Genomic DNA, 19,943 nt, shown 5'->3' with positions numbered 1-19,943 from the left:
AAGCAATCCCAGAAAGCCAATTAACAATGCATTTCTTAACTGGCCGTTTGCTTGATGAGGAGGAAAGACGCCATGAGAGGAAGGCCACAACCCCTCACTGTAACTCCAGAAATGGGAGGCAGTCCAGTAAAAGATATGCAACTGATGAGGAGCGGCATCCTAAAGAGGTTGTAGACCACAGAGAGGAAGCAGCGTTCACAGTTAGAAGATGCTATCGTTGTGGGTCAACCAAGCATTTAGTACGACAGTGCACTGTGACTGTGGGAGAAAATGCAAGACAAGGGCGGCCTGCGTTTGCTGGGAAGCGAGGAAACAGGAAGAATCGAATCCAGTATGTTTCTGCAGCAGTTCGAGGCACCAGTCACAACGTTGGACAAGACTGGATTTTAGACTCAGCAGCAACAAACATTTTTGTCAAGTCTGCACAAACCCTTGTAGAAAAGCAGCCTTGTAAATCTGTAAATGTAGTACTAGCTGATGGAACAGCGCATGAGTCAGCTGGAAAGGGTAGTGTGAATATCAACTGTTTAAGTACCAAGTTTACCAATGTTTTATGTGTACCAAGCTTAGAAAATAATTTGCTTTCAGTTACAAGTCTTGTTAAGCAGGGATTTAAAGTAACCTTTTCTGGTTCAGGCTGTAGAATAGAGAAAGCTGGAAAAGTGGTTACAGCGTCGCTACAAAATGGTTTGTTTGTTTTGAAAGACCAGCTAGTAAGTGAGTCTGGGGCATGTGTTAAAGCCTGTAATAGAGCCTTGCATGATGAGTGCCAGCATCTGTGGCATCGTCGTTTGGGGCATGCCAATTTCCACAGTATTGCAAAAATGCCAGAATTAAGCAAGGGAATTAAAATGAAAAAATGTTCAGTTTTTCTAGACTGCAATACCTGCAAGGAGTCTAAAAGTAAGCGAGGGTCTTACCCTGAAAGTACTAGAATTAGCAAGAGGCCATTTGCTTTAGTACATTCAGACCTTTGTGGGCCATTTGCAGAGTCTGAAGGAGGAGCAAAGTTTTTTTTGGTTCTTGTGGATGATTATAGCCGGTATACTTGGGTATATTTGTTAAAACACAAAAGTGAAACTGGTCAACTGATTAAGAATTGGATCAACTATATAGAAAGGCAGTTTCCTTACAAAGTTACCCAGTTGCAAAGTGACCGTGGAGGCGAGTTCATGTCTGAAGCCCTCCAAGTTTGGTTGAAAAAGCGTGGTATTTGTCACCGTAAATCGTGTCCTTTTTCACCTGACGAAAATTCAGTTGCAGAACGCAAGATAAGATCTTTACAAACAATGTTAGATTCAATGCTATGTGATTCTGGCCTATCCAGGAAGTATTGGGGAGAAGGAATTCTGTGTGCTAACTACATACAGAACAGATTGTTTCATTCTACCATAAACAACACCCCTCATTTTTTGCTTTATGGAAAAAAACCCTTTTTGGACCATGTTAAAACTTTTGGTTGCTGGGCTTGGGTTCACATCCCAAAAGGACAGAGAAGGAAAGGTGAGCCCAAGGCAAAGAAACTTAGATTTGTTGGCTATCAAACTTGGTCAAAGGGGTATCGTTTTGCACTAGGGCGTGGCAGAGTTGTAATATCAAGACATGCAGAGTTTTGTGAGCAAGATGGTTGGGTTCGTTTACATGGAAATTCAGAAGTTATGTTATATTCTGATAATACAGATAAATTTGTGAAATCTGAGGAAGATAAGCCACAAATTAAAGAAAGTTCTGAAAGTGACAGTGATGAGGATTCAGGGGATGAGGATCCCAGTACACAATCTCCTAAAGCTGAACCAATTTCTCCTGAGCAGGATGAATCAGAAGGGGAAGATAGTTCAGAGGGGGAGAGTGTTCAAGTTAGAAGGTCACAAAGAAGCAATAAGGGGGTACCTCCAGAAAGGTTTACTATACAAGAAGCTAAAACTGTTGATGTGAAAAAGGAACCTCGTGATTATGAGGAAGTTTTAAAGTTACCACACCAGGAAATAGTAAGGTGGAAAAATGCAATGAAAGCAGAAATGAAATCTTTAGCAGAACACGATGTCTTTACCATTGAGCCATTGCCAGAAGGAAAAAAGGCAGTGGGCTGTAGATGGGTGTATAAAATAAAACACTTGGCAGGTGGTGATGTTAAGTACAAAGCCAGATTGGTAGCACAAGGCTTTACTCAAAGAAAAGGTGAAAGCTTTGATGAAACCTTTTCTCCTACTGCAAGGAGTGAAAGTGTACGCTTATTGTTAGCTCTTGCAGCACAACGTGGGTTTAAGGTAAACCATTTTGATATTGAAACAGCTTATCTTAACGCAAATCTGCAAGAAGAAATTTTTATGAATCAAGCGCCAGGTTTTGAGGCAGGAGAACAGAATTCTGTATATAGGCTGAACAAAGCAATTTATGGGCTCAAACAGTCAGCTAGAAATTGGAACGAATGTCTTGATAATGCTTTAAAAAATCTTGGTTTTAAAAGAAGCTTAGCTGATAACTGCTTATACACTAAAGGAAAGGGTGATAAACAAGAATTGTGTTTGTGTTATGTTGATGATTTGCTTTACTCTACAAAAGGTGACAAGCAAGTGAAAAAATTTGCAGAACAACTAAGAAAGGAATTTAAAGTAAGAGATTTGGGGCCAGTAAAAAATTATCTCGGTTTAGAAATTCAAAGAACTAACGATGGAAGTTTTTTGTTGAGCCAAAAAGACAAAATAGTGGAGTTACTTGAAAGAAACAATATGCAAAACTGCAAGGGAATAAAAACCCCAATGGAAATAGGTTTTTTCAAAAATGAAGAAAAATGCACAGAACCTGTAAATCCTGAAATGTACCATTCAATAATTGGAAGTTTATTATACATTTCATTGTGGAGCAGACCAGATTTGAGTTATGCAATTGGAATACTAAGCAGACTAGTAAGCTGTCCTACAGAAAATGCCTGGAAAGGTTTAAAACGTATTTTCCGGTATCTAAAGCAAACACTTGATTATTGTTTAAAATTACCATCTTCAGGGTCCACAAAATTGCAGTGTTACGTGGACAGCGATTGGGCCAACCTGCCTGATAAAAAATCAATTTCTGGAATGGTATTTCAATTTGGAGATTCTTTAGTAGGATGGAAATCCAAAAAACAAACTATAGTGGCCACATCATCAACTGAAGCCGAATACTGTGCATTGTCGGAATTATGTAATGAAGTAAAATTTTATGTTCAGATCCTCAAGGATATAGACGTAGAGTGTAATTATCCTATTCAAGTTATGGAAGATAATCAAGCCGTAATAACCTTGTCTGGATCTGACCTGTTTAGAAACAAATCAAAGCATTTAGAAATTAAATACCAAAATGTAGCTGAAAATGTAAAACAGAACCAGATAATGCTGAAGTATTGTGAAAGTACACAAAATGTGGCGGATGTATTTACAAAAGCGTTAACCCTCGAAAAACATACACGACTGGTAACAAAGTTGGGAGTTGCAGTGTGTGATATGTAAATATGTTCTTTTCTGTTTAAAATACTATTGTTTCTGTTTGAATGAGAGGGGGTGTTAGAGGACATTCGGCACAGAAACATGTGTGTATACCTTTAAGAAGTTTCTGGGATTAATTGGCTGCAGGTGACCGTTGCTATAAAGGAAAAAAGCTGAGTTTTGTTGCCTTGCCTGCAGGAATAACATCCACCAGAGCTTGTGTTTATTTGTTTAGTAATAAAGTCTTCATTTTTCCGTTTGGTGTTTTTTACACCTATGTCTCCTGGAGTCACTCTGTCCTCTGCCACCGGCTGGCATCCCCCTCCAATACATAGGATGGGTGATGGTGGGGCCACCTTTGACTCAGGTTGCCAAATGTCTTGGGCCATACCTCTTCCTTATCTCTAGCTGACATTCTGCCTCCTAGTTCTCCTGCCTGCCTGATACAGCTTTGCTTACTCCTTCTGCTGGGTTGAGGCCTGTGAGAAAGTGAGGGGATCATAATGATTTCTGCTTGCTGCAGTTCTACTTCCTGAAGGGAGCAATCTGGCAAGGGAGAATCAATCCTTTATCACCTCTCTTCCATTGAGCAGTCTGCTTAGCAAAGGAAGCAGGAAAACAATGCTAGCAGGTCTGTAGTCACGGCCTGTGAGGGCTTGGCCCCCTGCTTGAGGTGTATCCCAGGACTCTTCTCAGAACCATGCAGCTTTTTTTTGCTCTTTTCTTTTCTTAAAAACCAAATTCTTCATCTTTTCACTCACAAGATATACAAGGGGATTGTGTTGCCTATTGAACCTTGACTCCTCTATTCAGGCTTCATGCAGGTTTCCAGATTTATTGGTGCTGTTTTTTATATAGCTCTGGCAGCGCTGATAACACGGGCCTAAGGCAGGGTTTCTTCTATTCAAAAGGAAGAGAGGGGACATAGAAGGTGTGGTTTTTTTTTTTAAAGCAGGTGTTGCAGCTGCCTAAATAATTCCCCATCAGACACCCCAGGCTAATGAAAGAGAGCAAAGCAAAGCTCTCTTATACCTTTGCCGCTCGCTTACACTCTGTATCAGTGATGGTTTCTCAGTCGTTCTTATCTACACTACAGTAGCTAACAGGACAAACCAATAGCCCTTGCCCCAATGTAAATCCCAACTAAAGGCTGCTTACTCACTGACCTGTTTGGGGCACAAAAATGCAGTTTTTCTGAATCTGGAATCACTCACGACCATCTTCAGTACAGTGGTACCTCGGGTTACAGACGCTTCAGGTTACATACGCTTCAGGTTACAAACTCTGCTAACCCAGAAATAGTACCTCGGGTTAAGAACTTTGCTTCAGGATAAGAACAGAAATTGTGCGGTGGCGGCAGCGGGAGGCCCCATTAGCTGAAGTGATACCTTAGGTTAAGAACAGTTTCAGGTTAAGAAAAGACCTCTAGAACAAATTAAGTTCTTAACCCAAGGTACCACTGTATGTTGATTTCAATCTAGACTGATTCTAGATCTTGCCTTTCACAAGTTTGGGTGTGGTTACTTGACAGGCATTTGAAAACCCACATTTTGATTAGGTGAGTCATGCCTTTTCCTCACTGCACAAGCCCAAGAGAGAGTGGTGATTGTAATTTTGGTATATGATGCTCCCCCACAGCATCACTGGGCAGGTGATGGCCTTCTCCAATTGTTGGGACTGCCCACACCTGTTTTCAAATGGGCACACTGTGGGATAATGATCCACAATGAGCTTTTATTTTCAGAATGAAACCAGTTTCTCAAGAAGTGCTTTTCAGGAGACAAATGTATGCAAAAGATCTAGATGTTGTGTGGACTGCATGGCGGTGTGTGTGTGTGTAATCTAGTTCGGTCTCCATTGACTCTAGATTAAAATGTTGTGAGTATGCAGTCTTAAGTGACACAGACACTGGCCATTGGCACATCCTGCAAGTTATCTATTTCTGTTGCCTCATCAAACTGGTGCTTCCAAAACTGGTACCTCTCAGACACTGGGCTTCTTTGGTTTTCAGCAAGATTGCCTGCTAAGTACAAGACAGTTTTTCTGCACTCTGCTTGCTCAAGTAGGCGTTTGTCTTTCATGTGAATCAGCGCTGGTATTTCTTTATGGATACAGGCCCACCCAGACATACCTCTGAGGTCTCTAAACCTTTGCTGCAGAATGTCATTATGTTTTAGTAATATAATGCTGTAGAAATAGAGGCCGCCAGGGTTTGTTGTAGTCACACATTTCAGCACACACCTATTTTCAATTCTTTTAGCCCTGTGTGGCAAATCATTCCATTTGAAAAGGATCCATTTTTTTAAAAAAAAAGGGAAAATAAAAATCAATCTCCTTCGAGATGTTTTACCATCAAGAAATACTGTGAAAGGATGTGGACTCTGAGCAACAACCTTTTCCCTTTCTTTTTATCCATTGTTCTCAGTAGAGTGGGTGAGAGCACAGACTGTAACTTTGTTCAGCCTTACAGATATCTTTTCTGCATCCAGAAAAAATAAATAGGTGCTTGTGCGGAAATCTTTAGAATTATCCGACTTTTTCTCTTCACGGGATGGATGCCATAAGAAGTGCCGACTGCAGAGATCTCAGTTTTGCCTTCATTAATCAGTTTTAACACAGCCTGAAAACTGCAGTGCTATATCAGATTAATGCCCTCCTAAATAGGGTTCCTATATGTCTGGAATTTCCCAAACATACGGTACATAGCCAGCATTTGGCTGTTCAAAACTGTGTCTGGGTGGACATTCCAGATGTATGGTGACTCATGTTAGTATTTACTTAAAATTAGCTCAAAAAGTTGTGGGTTGTTGTTGTTTTTGAGATTTTGCTGTTGTGTCCAGATTTTCACCTTTTGAAATATGGGAACCCTACTCCTAAACTCTGTGTAAGTAAGCTAATCTAAGGTTCCTCAGCGAGAAAGTTAGTAATGGCAGAGAAGCTTCCCTCAAACATGGTTTGTTCAACATTTAGTAGAGGCTGTTCCATTAGGGTAGATGGGGCACTGTCACACCAAGCTCAGTTAGCCCCTGTACGATTGATTGATTGATTGATTGATTGATTACCCGTCTTTCACCCTTAGTTCCCAGAGTGGGCCACAACATTGAAACACAATGCTAAAGACAGTTTAAAAAAACTCACAATTGCGAAAATAAGGTGAGCCCTAAAATATAGGCCTCAAGTGTCAAGAGCCAGGGCAAAGTGGTGCGTATTCAGCATTCTCAGGAAGCTGTACAGTTAAGATGCCAGACATGCCTCTGTGGGGAGGGGACACCACAGGGAAGGCCCTTCCGAGCCTCTGCGGGTGGAGGAACCACCAAGAGGGCCACCTCTGCTGATCTCAGCACCTGAGGGCCTGAGGGCCTCCCTGCTTACAACTAATCTAATGGGTGTTATTTCCTGTCAGCCCCCTCTTCCTCAGTCTTAATGTTGCCCTTTAAGAACTCAGCAGGGACCACTGTAAGTAGGTTAAAACATTGGCAGGATTTTAACCACACTTGTAAAGTAACAGAAACTATGGATAATTTAGGATAAAAATTTGAATAAGTATTGATATGCAGTTGTAAATATTATCATTAGGACCCATGGAAGGGATGGGGGAAGTCAAGAGATTCAGAGTAATCTCAACATTTGGATTTTGAATTGTTTTGGTTTCCCCCCGCTGTATACTTTAAAAAATCAAATTAAAAAATTATTTTTTAAAAAGAACTCAATAGGGAGGAGAGTGGGGGCCCCAGTGGCCCCCAGCCACCACTGTCAACACTACCCACGTTCCCTTACAGTGGTTAGCCTCTAGGGAGTATTTGGTGTTGTCTAGGCCACATTCTCACATCAGGTGGGATTATAGTGCAGCCCAAAGTCCTGGCCGTTGCCTAGCAATGGATAGATAGAGCCGTCAGTTTCTATTCTCCCTCTTTCTAATTTTTCATATCATACATCCTGTTGTCTACATTTCTTCAGCCACATGAGAATAACACACGCACACAGACAGTGCTTTTTCTGAGGGGATGCAAGGGTACCCCTAAACACTTTTTAAAGAAAAAAAACACTGTGTGTGTACACATACTCTCTCTCTCTCTCTCTCTCTCTCTCTCTCTCTCTCCTCTCAAAAATTGCAAGCATTTTAGCATGAATTTTTCCTGATATACGCATTTTTGCAAAGCCTACTGCAATGCATTTTGCAGGTTACTTTCACCAATATAAGCATTTTTTTTAAAAAACTGCAGTGCATGCAACTTTGTATACATTACTTGTCTGGAACCCTGTTGCAAAATTCAGAGGTGTGCGAATTTCAGAGCTTCTTGGACTTGTGTTCCAGTTTGTGTATTGTTTTAGAAAGGGCAGATTTGGTAGGCTCACTTTTAAATCTAAACTTAAATGAAATTTCACCCCTATCGTTTCCCCACTCCAGTGCACTCCAGGACAAGTCCAAGCATCTTTACAATGAAATCAGGTTCACCGGCAAACAGGGCTGCCCCAAGACATTTTGCTGCCTGGGGTTAAGGATAAGATGTTGCCCCCATTCTATATGCAGAAGGCAAAACTTACTTCAACAAAGGGCATGTGACAACATCGTCGATTGCACCCACGGAATTCTGTCCCCCAACAGAGGGAACTGTAGTGAGAAGGATTTCAAATAAATAGACTGGAGAATGCCCTCATTCTGAAGGCTTGTGGGGAGGGAATATGTCCTTGTTGCCAACACGATCCAGCCAATTGCCTCTGCTTTGATCCTCTGCTGTGGTTTCTTTTGCCACAATGCCTTGCAAGAATGGACAGGCAGGCTGCATCATCCGCTCAACAATATGTTTGTCCCATTGCAAAAATGTGTATTTATTTATTTATAGCACAGCATCTCTTAAAAAAAAACCACTGAATGGGCAGCAGGGTCATCTTGGGGGAAGAGTTAAAATAATAATGAAAATCAGTTCCTCATTTCGCCCCATCTCTGACCTTGCACACTGAGTCACTATTGCTATTAATTAATGGGCCAAATATTAGACGTGGGTACCAAATGCACAAATCCACGTTTCAGAAAAGAGTAACCAGTGCCAGATTACCAAATATACAGAGTAGGCACCAGTTTATAGGCCCGATGCCTTTTAGTGATCCTGTGACAACGGATCAAAATAATATTGATTTGATCCTGAAATAAAACTGGTTTATACATATTTATGTATTTGGACATAATTTGCAAGCACCCTCCCCCCCCCCCCGATTTTGACTGCCTAGGAGCCTCCACAGGGTTTAATTGGCCACTGAGAACAACCTGTTTGTTATATTGCTATATAGTTCTTTTGGTATAAAAAGACAGCGACTAATTACAGCTATTTCTCTTAAAATACTCAGTGTTTACAATTTAACCCTGAGTGAATCCAATCGCAGGTATTTAATGTTATCCTGGTACTGAAAACTTTTGTTCCTTGCCCCTTAATCTGAAATTATGTCCGTAGAAAGATACTGCAAGCTCAGTATTGGACCCCAGTATCCATCAATCTGCTCCTGTTTCGATGTTCTTGACTGGATATTGTGAACATCAAAACCAATAGGACATTCTGACATGGTCATTACAATTAGGACGGAATGCAATTTGAAGTTTACACTGGTTCGTGTTGGGAGTGAGATAGAGTTAATAGGAGAACATAATCTCCAGGAGGGATGGGCTCCTAGAAGGAGAAGTGGTTTGGCTTAATGAATCACAGTAAGTGCTAATGTGCTTTATTGTTTCTGGAAGACCAGCAAAGAGCTAGCGAAAAGCTAAGGGGATTTAACACAGGCTGGGAGAAACAAAGCAGTTAAAATGTCCTGCAGTTATATTGTCACCGTGTTTTACTTCAAAGGGAGTGCAAAGATCACTTTTCCTGTTGTAAATGGAATTGGGCAGTGGGTGTACATCACTAAAGACGTGTTGATTGAATCCCACGTGCCCATTGCTTGAGGAAAGCCTTTTACGGAGAAAAAAGGGTGATGGTGGCAGGAAAAGAGGGAAGTTCAGACGCAGGCATGTTTATGCTTCTTTTATTTGGGTCTCTCACTTGGAGAAATTGCTGTTGACAATAATAAATATGTCGTGAGATGTAATGTGGGCGGCTTTTTAAAAATACAGACATGGAGGCGTAGTGCTATGGAACGGTGCTAAAAGGACATGCTTGTTTCTTTTTCTTCTTCATTCTTTTTCTCTCTTTGCTGTAAACAGGATAAGCTACCCTTGGGAATAAGAATGATTCGGAGCCTCCGCTTCTTCCTACTTGCTGTAGGCCAGTGATTTCCAAACATTCTGGTTATGTACGCACTCAAACTGCTAGTTTGGGAAGCAGTGCAGACAATACATTAGCCACAATTCACATCTATGTTGTCATTCCTTATGAAATACTGTGTTTTTGATGCATTTTCCCCAAACATAGCTTTTAAGCCAATAGTGTGCACATAGCTTTTAAGCCAATAGTGTGCACACAGCACACATCTTCAAGGAACTCTTTCTACACTGTACTGTTAAGTAATGGGTGAACATATCAGACGACACAGCGATTCTTCAAACAGCTCTTGTTTATTCACAGGCCAGAACAGAACTGAAGGGTTCAGCCAGCCTGCTTATATAGAGCTCCACTAGAACGCAACAGTAACTATTTTCTGTAACTATCCAATCACCGAATGTCACTTTAGATCCCTTATTTGCATATGTGGACCTAAACTATCTACAGTATCCCCCTGCTGGCCCAGGGAGAGAACTTCAGTACATAACGCATACACTGAGCAGTGCATGAGTATCAGCTCCAGATTTCTGGAGGACACTTGGGTGCCTATCTAGCTGACAAGGGAGCTACTGGGTCTCATTGCTGCCCCACAGGAACTGAGAGTGCATTCTAGGACATACTCAGCACCTTACCATTAAATGATATCCATGATGGCAAATCTGGGTATAATGTCTCGGTGGATTTTGGCAGTCAGTTGCCCCACTGAACTGGGGCTAAAATTTGCAAAGTTTCCTCTAGTCTTTTTGTAGGATACATTTAAAGGCAGAAAGTTCAAGCCTAATTTCCACACTTTTTACCTAGGGCTCAAAGTGATTGGAAGATATCTTCAATGTAATGAAATGATTAGTGAAGGGACCATGCTCACAACAAACTCTTTCTGCTTCCCAGTCAGAGTATAATGCATATAATGTGCCAGGAAAAAGATATTGGTTTTCCAGATTTAACTTACAGATAAAGTAGTTTATGGTGTTTGGAGTTTTAGCCCATCTGCTGCAAAAGTTGTTGCCTGCATGAACATTTCCACCATTTATTCTGCTAATTGCTATTGTGAAATATACAGATACTTCTTTTTTGAGTACTGAAAGCCAAGTTGGGATTCTATCTATCATCATCTATCTATATCTATCTATCTATCTATCTATCTATCTATCTATCTATCTATCTATCTATCTATCTATATCTATCATCTATCTATCTATCATCTATCTATCTATCTATCTATCATCTATCTATCATCTATCTATCTATCTATCTATCTATCTATCATCTATCATCTATCTATCTATCTATCTATCTATCTATCTATCTATCTATCTATCTATATCTATCAATCATCTATCTATCATCTATCATCTATCTGTGTTAAGATGTACAAGTTTTCACACTAGTCTCCAAAGTGACTATGTTGTTTAGTTTTAGCTTAATATATAAGCCCTGCTTTCCTATTAAAATAATAAATAAGGCGGCTTACAATAAGACATAATGCAATATAACAAAACTATAAAATTACAAATGCAATTGTTCCACCCCCCAAAAGCACTATGCCTTTCTCTCCAGTAACTGAGATTATCACCAACATAGAGGCTAACTATGCAAGAGAAAAACCTTGATAAAGGTTAGATTAAACACTTCAACTTGAATTTTGAACAAGTTGTCTTAGTCTTTGACCAAATAATTATGCGAAGACACATTCTCTCTTCCCCTCCCCTTCTCTTTGAAAAGTAGTTTGTACAAGAATTTAGCATCTGCATGCCAGTTTTCAGTTTACTTTGGAAAAGTTTTGAATGTGCTGAACTTCTTAAATGAGTTGCTCAAGACCAGTGAATAGAATTCTAAATAACCACCATTATAACTGCAGTATGAAAATATATCTGAGCACACGGTCTCTGAAACTCAAAAGGGTTCCTGAAATTGCAATGGACAGATCAGATCAGTTTCATCTTGAGATAATCAAAAAAGAAAATCAAGCTAGCACACTCCTGATACTCCTTTCCTGGCCCGTAATCAAGAATGTGATCATGGACTACAAAGTATTAGTTGAGAGAGAGATCCAAACCTGATTTATAATGTTCTTCCCTCAAAATGATTATCCTTCTTTCTTTTGTCCCAGCAATAGCCTGGCTAGGCTTTGTACCGGTATCTATTTCATGGTGCCAGGAGTCTTCTGTTATGATTGAGTCAACTCTAGACCCATTCAGGCAGTTGATCCTTCATGCAATGGCATGTTTCAATAGGGCAGGAGTGGGGTGCCATTGCTTGGTGCTTAGGTTCCTCAGTTCCTGCCGGCCATTTTGACAGTCACTGTCAGTCACCTGGTGTCATCAAGATACCAGGTGAAACATTTTCCTTTGCCCTCTTGGTTTGAAATCAAACCATGCTGGAAAAGGTTCAGGACTTTTCCAGCGTTGGCAACCAGCTGATTGCTGGTACGGTGGTACCTCTGGTTACGAACTTAATTCATTCTGGAGGTCCGTTCTTAACCTGAAACCGTTCTTAACCTGAGGTACCACTTTAGCTAATGGGGCTTCCCGCTGCCGCCATGCCACCACCGTGTGATTTCTGTTCTCATCCTGAGGTAAAGTTCTTAAACCAAGATATTACTTCCAGGTTAGCAGAGTCTGTAACCTGAGGTGTTTGTAACCCGAGGTACCACTGTACTTGCAAAGCCTAGTGGCAAGAGCTGATGCTAACTGATTTTTCAGAAAATGATCTTTCATGATTTTTCATATTCTTATCAAATAACTACATGGTGTTCCTTCAACATTTGGTGAAGCTGTTTGTTGAACAGGAGTAGGCTTGCGTTTGTGGATCAGTTTGGACTTTGGCACAGATCTGTATCCTGCTGTCCGCAAAAACAATGTAGAATTGTGCAGCTGACCAGCTGGTTCCCAAGCTACTAAAATATTTAGAAAAGAGAAGGGAATCACATCCCGTGGAAAAGATTACTTTCTATTTCTTCCTTCTTCTGGTGGTGAGGATAAAGAAGCATTGCAGAAGCCCTTCTCACACACTCCATGTAAGGATGAAGGGTTTGCAAGCTAGAGATAAGGTTATCACCCTCGACAAAGCTCATAGCCTGCCACATTGCGTGTGATGGTTCAGTGGCAGAAGTAAGATGTGACAATGGTCAGAGGGATACAAGGATTGAAGTGCAACATTTCTGCATGGACAGCATTATACCAAATACTATCAGATGATTCAGAACACTTTTCTTTATAGAAAAGCTTCATCGGTGGATGTCATGCCATGCTTGATGGAGGCTTTGTAGCCAAGGGTCTTCTTCATTTCCTGAGGAAACCACGGCAGCAGCCCATGGTGCTCCATGCCAACATGAACAGGGGGCAAAGAAAATATTTCTTGCATTGCAGGGGGTTGGACTAGATGACCCTCGGGGTCCCTTCCAACTCTACAATTCTGTGATGACCAGAAGTTGTGATAATGAAGCATTTCTTCCTTTCGTCTGATGAGCACTGCTTTCCATAGTGGTCATGGCAGGCATCTAGGAGAGAAAGCACATTTGCCCCACCAAAAGAAAACCCACACAAAGACTCTAAAATGATGGCGATTGAAATCCAAACACAAGGAGAAAAATTTTTGATAGTAGGAGTATATGCACCAAATGAGGGGAAAGCGGAATTTTACAAAAAGCTGCATGAGATAATGTTGGATCATATAGACTACACTAACATCATTTTGATGGGAGATATGAATGGAGTCGTCTCTACACATATGGATAAGTCACAAAACCAAAATTTGACTAAAGATGGCAGACTACCTAAATCTTTTTTTGAACTGACAGACAATATGGACTTGATCGACATTTGGAGGACCAAAAACCCACTAGGTAAAGAAGGGACTTTCTTTTCTGAGGCTCACCTATCATGGACAAGAATTGACCAAATTTGGATAACTAGAGGGCTGGCCCCTAAGACAAAAAAAATAGAGATCTGCCCTAAAACCTGCTCCGACCATAACGCATTGAAAATGGATCTGAGACTTGTGCCAGCTGGATCCTTCAGATGGAGAATGAATGACACTTTGTTCAGAGATCAGGAGATTGTGAAGAAGGCCCAAAAAACGTTGAAGGATTATTTTGAAATCAATATGAATACCCCGGTGGACAAGAGAACAATCTGGGACGCAAGCAAAGCTGTAATGAGGGGGTTTCTGATTCAACAAAATTCTATTAAGAAAAAACTCTGGAATGGGAAAAGAGACAAGATTTTAGAGAAGATACGAGAGGGTGAAAAAAGACTTAGACTTAACCCAAAGTCAAAAGAAGTGTTAAGAGAAATTAAGTTCCATCAAGCACAATATGCCAAATTGATAAACCAAGAAGTAGAATGGAAAATTAAACAAATGAAACAAAGATCTTTTGAATCAGCAAACAAATGTGGAAAATTATTAGCATGGCAGCTGAAAAAGAGACACAAATTGAATTCTATTACCAACTTGGAGGTTGATGGAGAAAGTATTCAGAAACCAGAAGAAATTAGAAAGTGTTTCCAGAGATATTTCAAAAAACTGTTTACTCAAGGTCCACAGGCGGAGGAGGAGATTATTCAATTTTTAAAAAGTAACGGATTGAAAAAATTATCCCAAGATAAACAAACAACCCTGAATTACAGAATAACACAGCAGGAAATAGAAAGTGCCATTCAGAACATGCAATTGGGGAAATCCCCAGGCCCAGATGGACTCACCTCCAAATATTACAAGGTTTTAAAAGATTATTTGATTCAACCATTAGTGGAGGTGTGTAACCAAATTATGGAGGGGAAGGGGGCTCCGGAATCGTGGAAAGAAGCATTCATCACTTTGATACCAAAATTGGAATCTGAAAAGACTCAACTCAAGAATTATCGTCCTATTTCACTCCTGAATGTGGATTACAAAATTTTTGCTGACATTCTGGCAAGTAGATTTAAAAAAGTTCTGAATGAAGTAATTCATAAAGACCAAGCAGGCTTTCTCCCTGGTAGACATCTGTCTGACAACACTAGGAACATTATAGATGTTCTGGAGCTACTACAGACAAATTTGAACACAAGAGCTGTATTAATTTTTATAGATGCAGAGAAGGCCTTTGACAATATATCTTGGAAATTTATGAAGAGAAATTTGGAAGGGATGGGAGTGGGAGGGGCGTTTCAAAATGGTATAGAAGCAATCTATTCAGAGCAAAAAGCTAAATTGATAGTGAATAATGTGGTGACAGAAGAGTTCAGAATTGAAAAAGGAACACGACAGGGGTGCCCCCTATCACCCCTGCTATTTATTTCGGTCCTGGAGGTATTGCTGAACTTGATTAGGAAGGATCAGGAGGTACAAGGAATACAGGTCGGAGGTAAACAATATAAGTTGAAGGCCTTTGCAGATGATTTGGTTTTAACACTACAGGAGCCAGAAGCTAGTACTAAAAGAGCTTTAGAATTAATTTATGAGTTTGGTCAGGTGGCAGGATTCAAGTTGAACAAACAAAAAACAAAGGTTTTGGCGAAAAATCTGACTTCTTTAGAAATAGATGAGTTTCAGAGAGAAACGGAGTTAAATGTGGCTAAAAAAGTGAAATACCTGGGGGTGAATTTGACCGGGAAAAATTTGAACTTATTCAAAGATAATTATGAAAAATGCTGGATTGAAATTAAAAAGGACTTAGAAATTTGGTCAAGACTAAAACTTACCTTGTCGGGAAGAATTGCAGCTGTAAAGATGAATGTATTGCCAAAGATGTTATTCTTGTTTCAAACCCTGCAGATCGTGGATAGAGTGGAGTGTTTTGGAAAGTGGCAGAAGGACATTACGAAATTTGTCTGGCAGGGCAAAAGGCCCCGGATAAAACTTAAAATACTAACAGATGCTAAAGAAAGAGGGGGGTTTGCCCTGCCGGACTTAAGGTTATACTATGAGGCAGCATCCTTCTGCTGGCTGAAGGATTGGTTTCTACTAGAAAACACTGATGTCCTAGATCTGGAAGGGTTTAACAATGCTTTTGGATGGCATGCATATTTGTGGTACGACAAGGTAAAGGTACATAAATTGTTCAAGAGCCATATTGTCAGGAAAGCTTTGTTTAATGTCTGGACTAGATACAAGGACTTATTTGAAAATAAGACACCGAGGTGGTTGTCACCAACGGAGGCGAAGACCACCAAAGTACTTAACATGGAGAGTGGTTGGGCTAAATATTGTGAGATAATAGAAAAAGTTGGAGATAATTGGAAGCTGCAGAGTTTAGAAAAAATAAAGGACAAGGTGCGAGACTGGTTTCTCTATGCCCAAATTCAAGAGATGTTTAAAAAAGATAAAAAGATTGGTTTCCAGGTGGAAAAATCAAAATTAGAGACAGAACTACTTGAACCTAAGACGAAAGTGCTCTCAAGAATGTATAACTTGCTGCTTAAATGGAATACACAAGATGAGTTAGTTAAATCAGCTATGATTAAATGGGCTCAAGACATTGGTTACAACATCATGTTTGAAGACTGGGAAAGGTTATGGAACACCGATATGAAATTCACGGCATGTAGTGCCTTGAAAGAAAACATTATGAAAATGATATATAGGTGGTACATGACCCCAGTCAAACTTGCAAAGATTTACCATCTGTCTGATAAAAGGTGTTGGAAGTGTAAGGAAGCTGAAGGAACGTTCTTTCACCTCTGGTGGACATGCCCGAAGGTGAAGGCATTCTGGGAAATGGTTTATAATGAGTTGAAAAAGGTATTTAAGTATACCTTTACTAAGAAACCAGAGGCCTTTCTCCTGGGCATTGTGGGCCAGAGAGTGACAAAGAAGGATAGAACTTTCTTTTTATATGCAACTACAGCAGCAAGAATTCTATTGGCTAAATATTGGAAGGTACAGGAGCTACCCACGCTGGAAGAGTGGCATACGCAGCTGATGGACTATATGGAACTGGCCGAAATGACTGGCAGAATCCGAGACCTGGGAGAAGAGGCAGTGGAAGAGGACTGGAAAAAATTTAAGGACTATTTACAAAAACATTATAAGTTATGTGAATGTTGAGAATTTGTTAAGTTTTTAGACAACAAGCTTCAGATCTCAAATTTCTGATATTGCTGAATTTAAGTTCTGATGATGAAATGACTAAAGTCTAGGGTAAAGTTTCTATATTGAGGACTGTTGGAATTGTGAACTAACAATATTTCTCCTAAACCTAATATACAATTGAGGAAAGTACAAAACACAGGAAACAAGGTATTAATTTGCTGTAACTTTATTTTATTGAAAAAGATGCAGGGGATGGAAGATGTGGGGAAGTCCAGTAGATCATGAAAAATTGTTTTGTAAAGTAAGATCTCTTTTTTGCTTATAACCTCTTTCTTTTTCTTTCTGTAAAACTGCCTTTGTTGAATAACTGACGATGTATCTGACCTTGGAAAAAAGCAAATAAAAACATTATTATAAAAAAAAAATAAAATGATGCAGCAGAAGTCAGCTTCCTCAGCAAGGAAGTGCAAAGAAGAGGGAAAGAGACTTGCCTCCCCCCAGTGGCGTAGCGTGGGGGGTGCAGGGGGGGCCAGCCGCACCGGGCGCAACATCTGGGGGTTAGGGTTAGGGGGCGCAAATCTATGGGTTAGGGGGTGCAAATTACTTGCCTTGCCCCGGGTGCTGACAACCCACGCTACGCCACTGCCTCCCCCCACCCTCAGTCATTCCCAGCTGAGCGACTAGCTTCCCCCAGGCCATGATTTTAATAATAATAATAATAATAATAATAATAATAATAATTTTTATTTATACCCTGTCCTCCCCGGCCAGAGCTGGGCTCAGGGTGGCTAATACCAGTAGAATTACAATAGAAACATAATAGGGAGGAAAAAACACCCGAAACCCCCCAATTTAAAATACAGGTTAAAATGCAATTTAAAAAGCAGCCTCATTTTAAAAGTAGCCCATAAATCAAAACCGTAAGGGGAGGGAAGACATAAGGGTCAGATTGAGTCCAAACCAAAGGCCAGGCGGAACAGCTCTGTCTTGCAGGCCCTGCGGAAAAATGTCAAGTCCCGCAAGGCCCTAGTCTCTTGTGACAGAGCGTTCCACCAAATCAGGGTCAGTACTGAAAAGGCCCTGGCTTTAGTTGAGACCAATCTAACCACCTTGTGACTTGGGACCTCCAAGATGTTGTTATTAGTGGACCTTAAGGTCCTCCGCGGGGCCTACATCAGAAACAGCTGGGAAGGGAGAATAGGAGTTGGGGGGGTAGTTTTATAAGTTGTATGTCTTGGTGTCTCAGTTTACTCCTTTTACATGGTTTTTGTATGTATTGTGGTATTTTATGCATTGTGACTTGCAGTTATTTTTATTGATCATGGTTTAATAATTATTTATTGTAATAGTTAAGAGTGAATTTCTGTTTATTATTTGCTGATGTTTTGGGAGTTAATTTTATCATGTACTATTGTATTTTAAAAGATGATTGAATATTACTTTATTTAATAGAAGTCATTCCATTTTTAAAGTTATGTTTTATTATGAGTTACAGATAGGTAGCCGTGTTGGTCTGCCATAGTCAAAACAAAAAAAATTCCTTCCAGTAGCACCTTAAAGACCAACTAAGTTAGTTCTTGGTATGAGCTTAAAGCTCATACCAAGAACTAACTTAGTTGGTCTTTAAGGTGCTACTGGAAGGAATTTTTTTTTTTTATTATGACTTTTTGCGTTGGAACAAATTATTATTGGATGTGTGTTCTTTGTTGTATATTTTGTTGCTGTAGATCGCCTTGTGTATAGTAATGCAGAAAGGTCGGGTACAAATTAAAAGTGAAATGAATTGACAATGTCTGGAAGACAGGGCACAACAGCAGCTAGCGAATGAGAGGTCAAACACTGAGGCAGTCTTGTACTGTTGTTGAACTGCCCTGGACAGACTTGTACAGATATGGGAAGTATAAGAACATAGACCAAAAAGCTGCGAGTCCATTCAGGAATGCTCTGTCCCATGAGACTAGGGCGCTGCAGGATTTAACCTTCTTCTGCAGGGTCTGTAAGACACAGCTATTCTGCCTGGCTTTCAATTTGAAATTTAGCCTGATCTTTCATTCCCCTCCCTTCCCTCTCCCTCCCATTTTTATGAAGATTACCCGCTCTGGGACCCCACAGCTAATTCTCCCCTGGCCTCCTTGCTGGCCCAAATAGGAGTAATTTAGCCAGCTAGCTCTGGTGACTATTTAATGTTTATTGGATAAATTTATTGTTATTTAATGTTTATTGGATGGATTTCCCCCCTAAATTGATTTTTGAACTTTGAATTTATTGTTATTCATGCTTTTATACTGTATTTTATGCTGTTTTTTGTTGTATCACAATTAAGTGTTTTAAATTTGTTGTTAGCTGGCCTGAGCCCGGTTTTCTGAACAAGGAAGGGCGGGGTATAAATAACAAAATATTATTATTATTATTATTATTACAGTGGTACCTTGGGTTACATACGCTTCAGGTTACATACGCTTCAGGTTACAGACTCCGCTAACCCAGAAATAGTGCTTCAGGTTAAGAACTTTGCTTCAGGATGAGAACAGAAATCGGGCTCCGGCGGCCCGGCGGCAGCAGGAGGCCCCATTAGCTAAAGTGGTGCTTCAGGTTAAGAACAATTTCAGGTTAAGTACGGACCTCCGGAACGAATTAAGTACTTAACCTGAGGTACCACTGTATTCACAAGGATCCATATCTGCTGAGACTGACTTCGATTGGATAGTTTGAGTTTGGGGAGGGAAATTTAAAATATACTTTTGTAGACTTGGGGGGGGGGAGCATTGGGAGCTAGAGCATTGCTGAGCTGGGTGTCAATCTGGTCCTTGAATGGAATAAGGAAGAGCCTCAGAGAGCTGGGAACTGCTTTGCCCCCAGAGTGAGTGTGTGTGTGTGTGTGTGCGCGCACACATGTATGTGGGGTGGGAGTCTGTGGTCTAACCCATTACTGTGCCATGCAGCTATTTTATCTAATACTGTAAATGTCTTCTTTTTCAAGCAGATACCAATTTTGTCCTGGGCAATGCCCAGATAGTGGATTGGCCCATTGTGTACAGCAATGATGGATTTTGCAAGCTCTCGGGATACCACAGAGCAGAAGTTATGCAAAAAAGCAGCACCTGCAGGTATTTCAGGGCAGATTTGCTTTCCGTTCGGTAACTTGCAAATGTTGCTTTGTTCTTGCTCGGGTTGAATGAAAACAATCTGATCAGCCCACTGGTCAGTTTAATCTTCC

General features: G+C 40.4%; 1 protein-coding gene across 5 annotated transcripts in view; it reads left to right on the top strand.

Moving 5' to 3' along the window:
• KCNH1 (potassium voltage-gated channel subfamily H member 1) overlaps positions 1–19,943 on the top strand; it is a 223,883-nt gene that overhangs the window by 16,791 nt on the left and 187,149 nt on the right. For 3 of the 5 annotated variants that reach the window (XM_081903840.1, XM_081903838.1, XM_081903839.1), the window contains exon 2: positions 19,707–19,833. In XM_081903840.1, the coding sequence (XP_081759966.1) occupies positions 19,707–19,833 (127 nt within the window). The remainder of the gene's footprint in view (positions 1–19,706; positions 19,834–19,943) is intronic. The other 2 variants (XM_081903842.1, XM_081903841.1) reach the window with 1 other exon arrangement.

The sequence above is a fragment of the Podarcis melisellensis genome, assembly GCF_964234715.1.
Source record: "Podarcis melisellensis genome assembly, chromosome: 3".
NCBI lineage: Eukaryota > Metazoa > Chordata > Lepidosauria > Squamata > Lacertidae > Podarcis > Podarcis melisellensis.
This window is presented reverse-complemented; position numbering and strand designations above follow the sequence as displayed.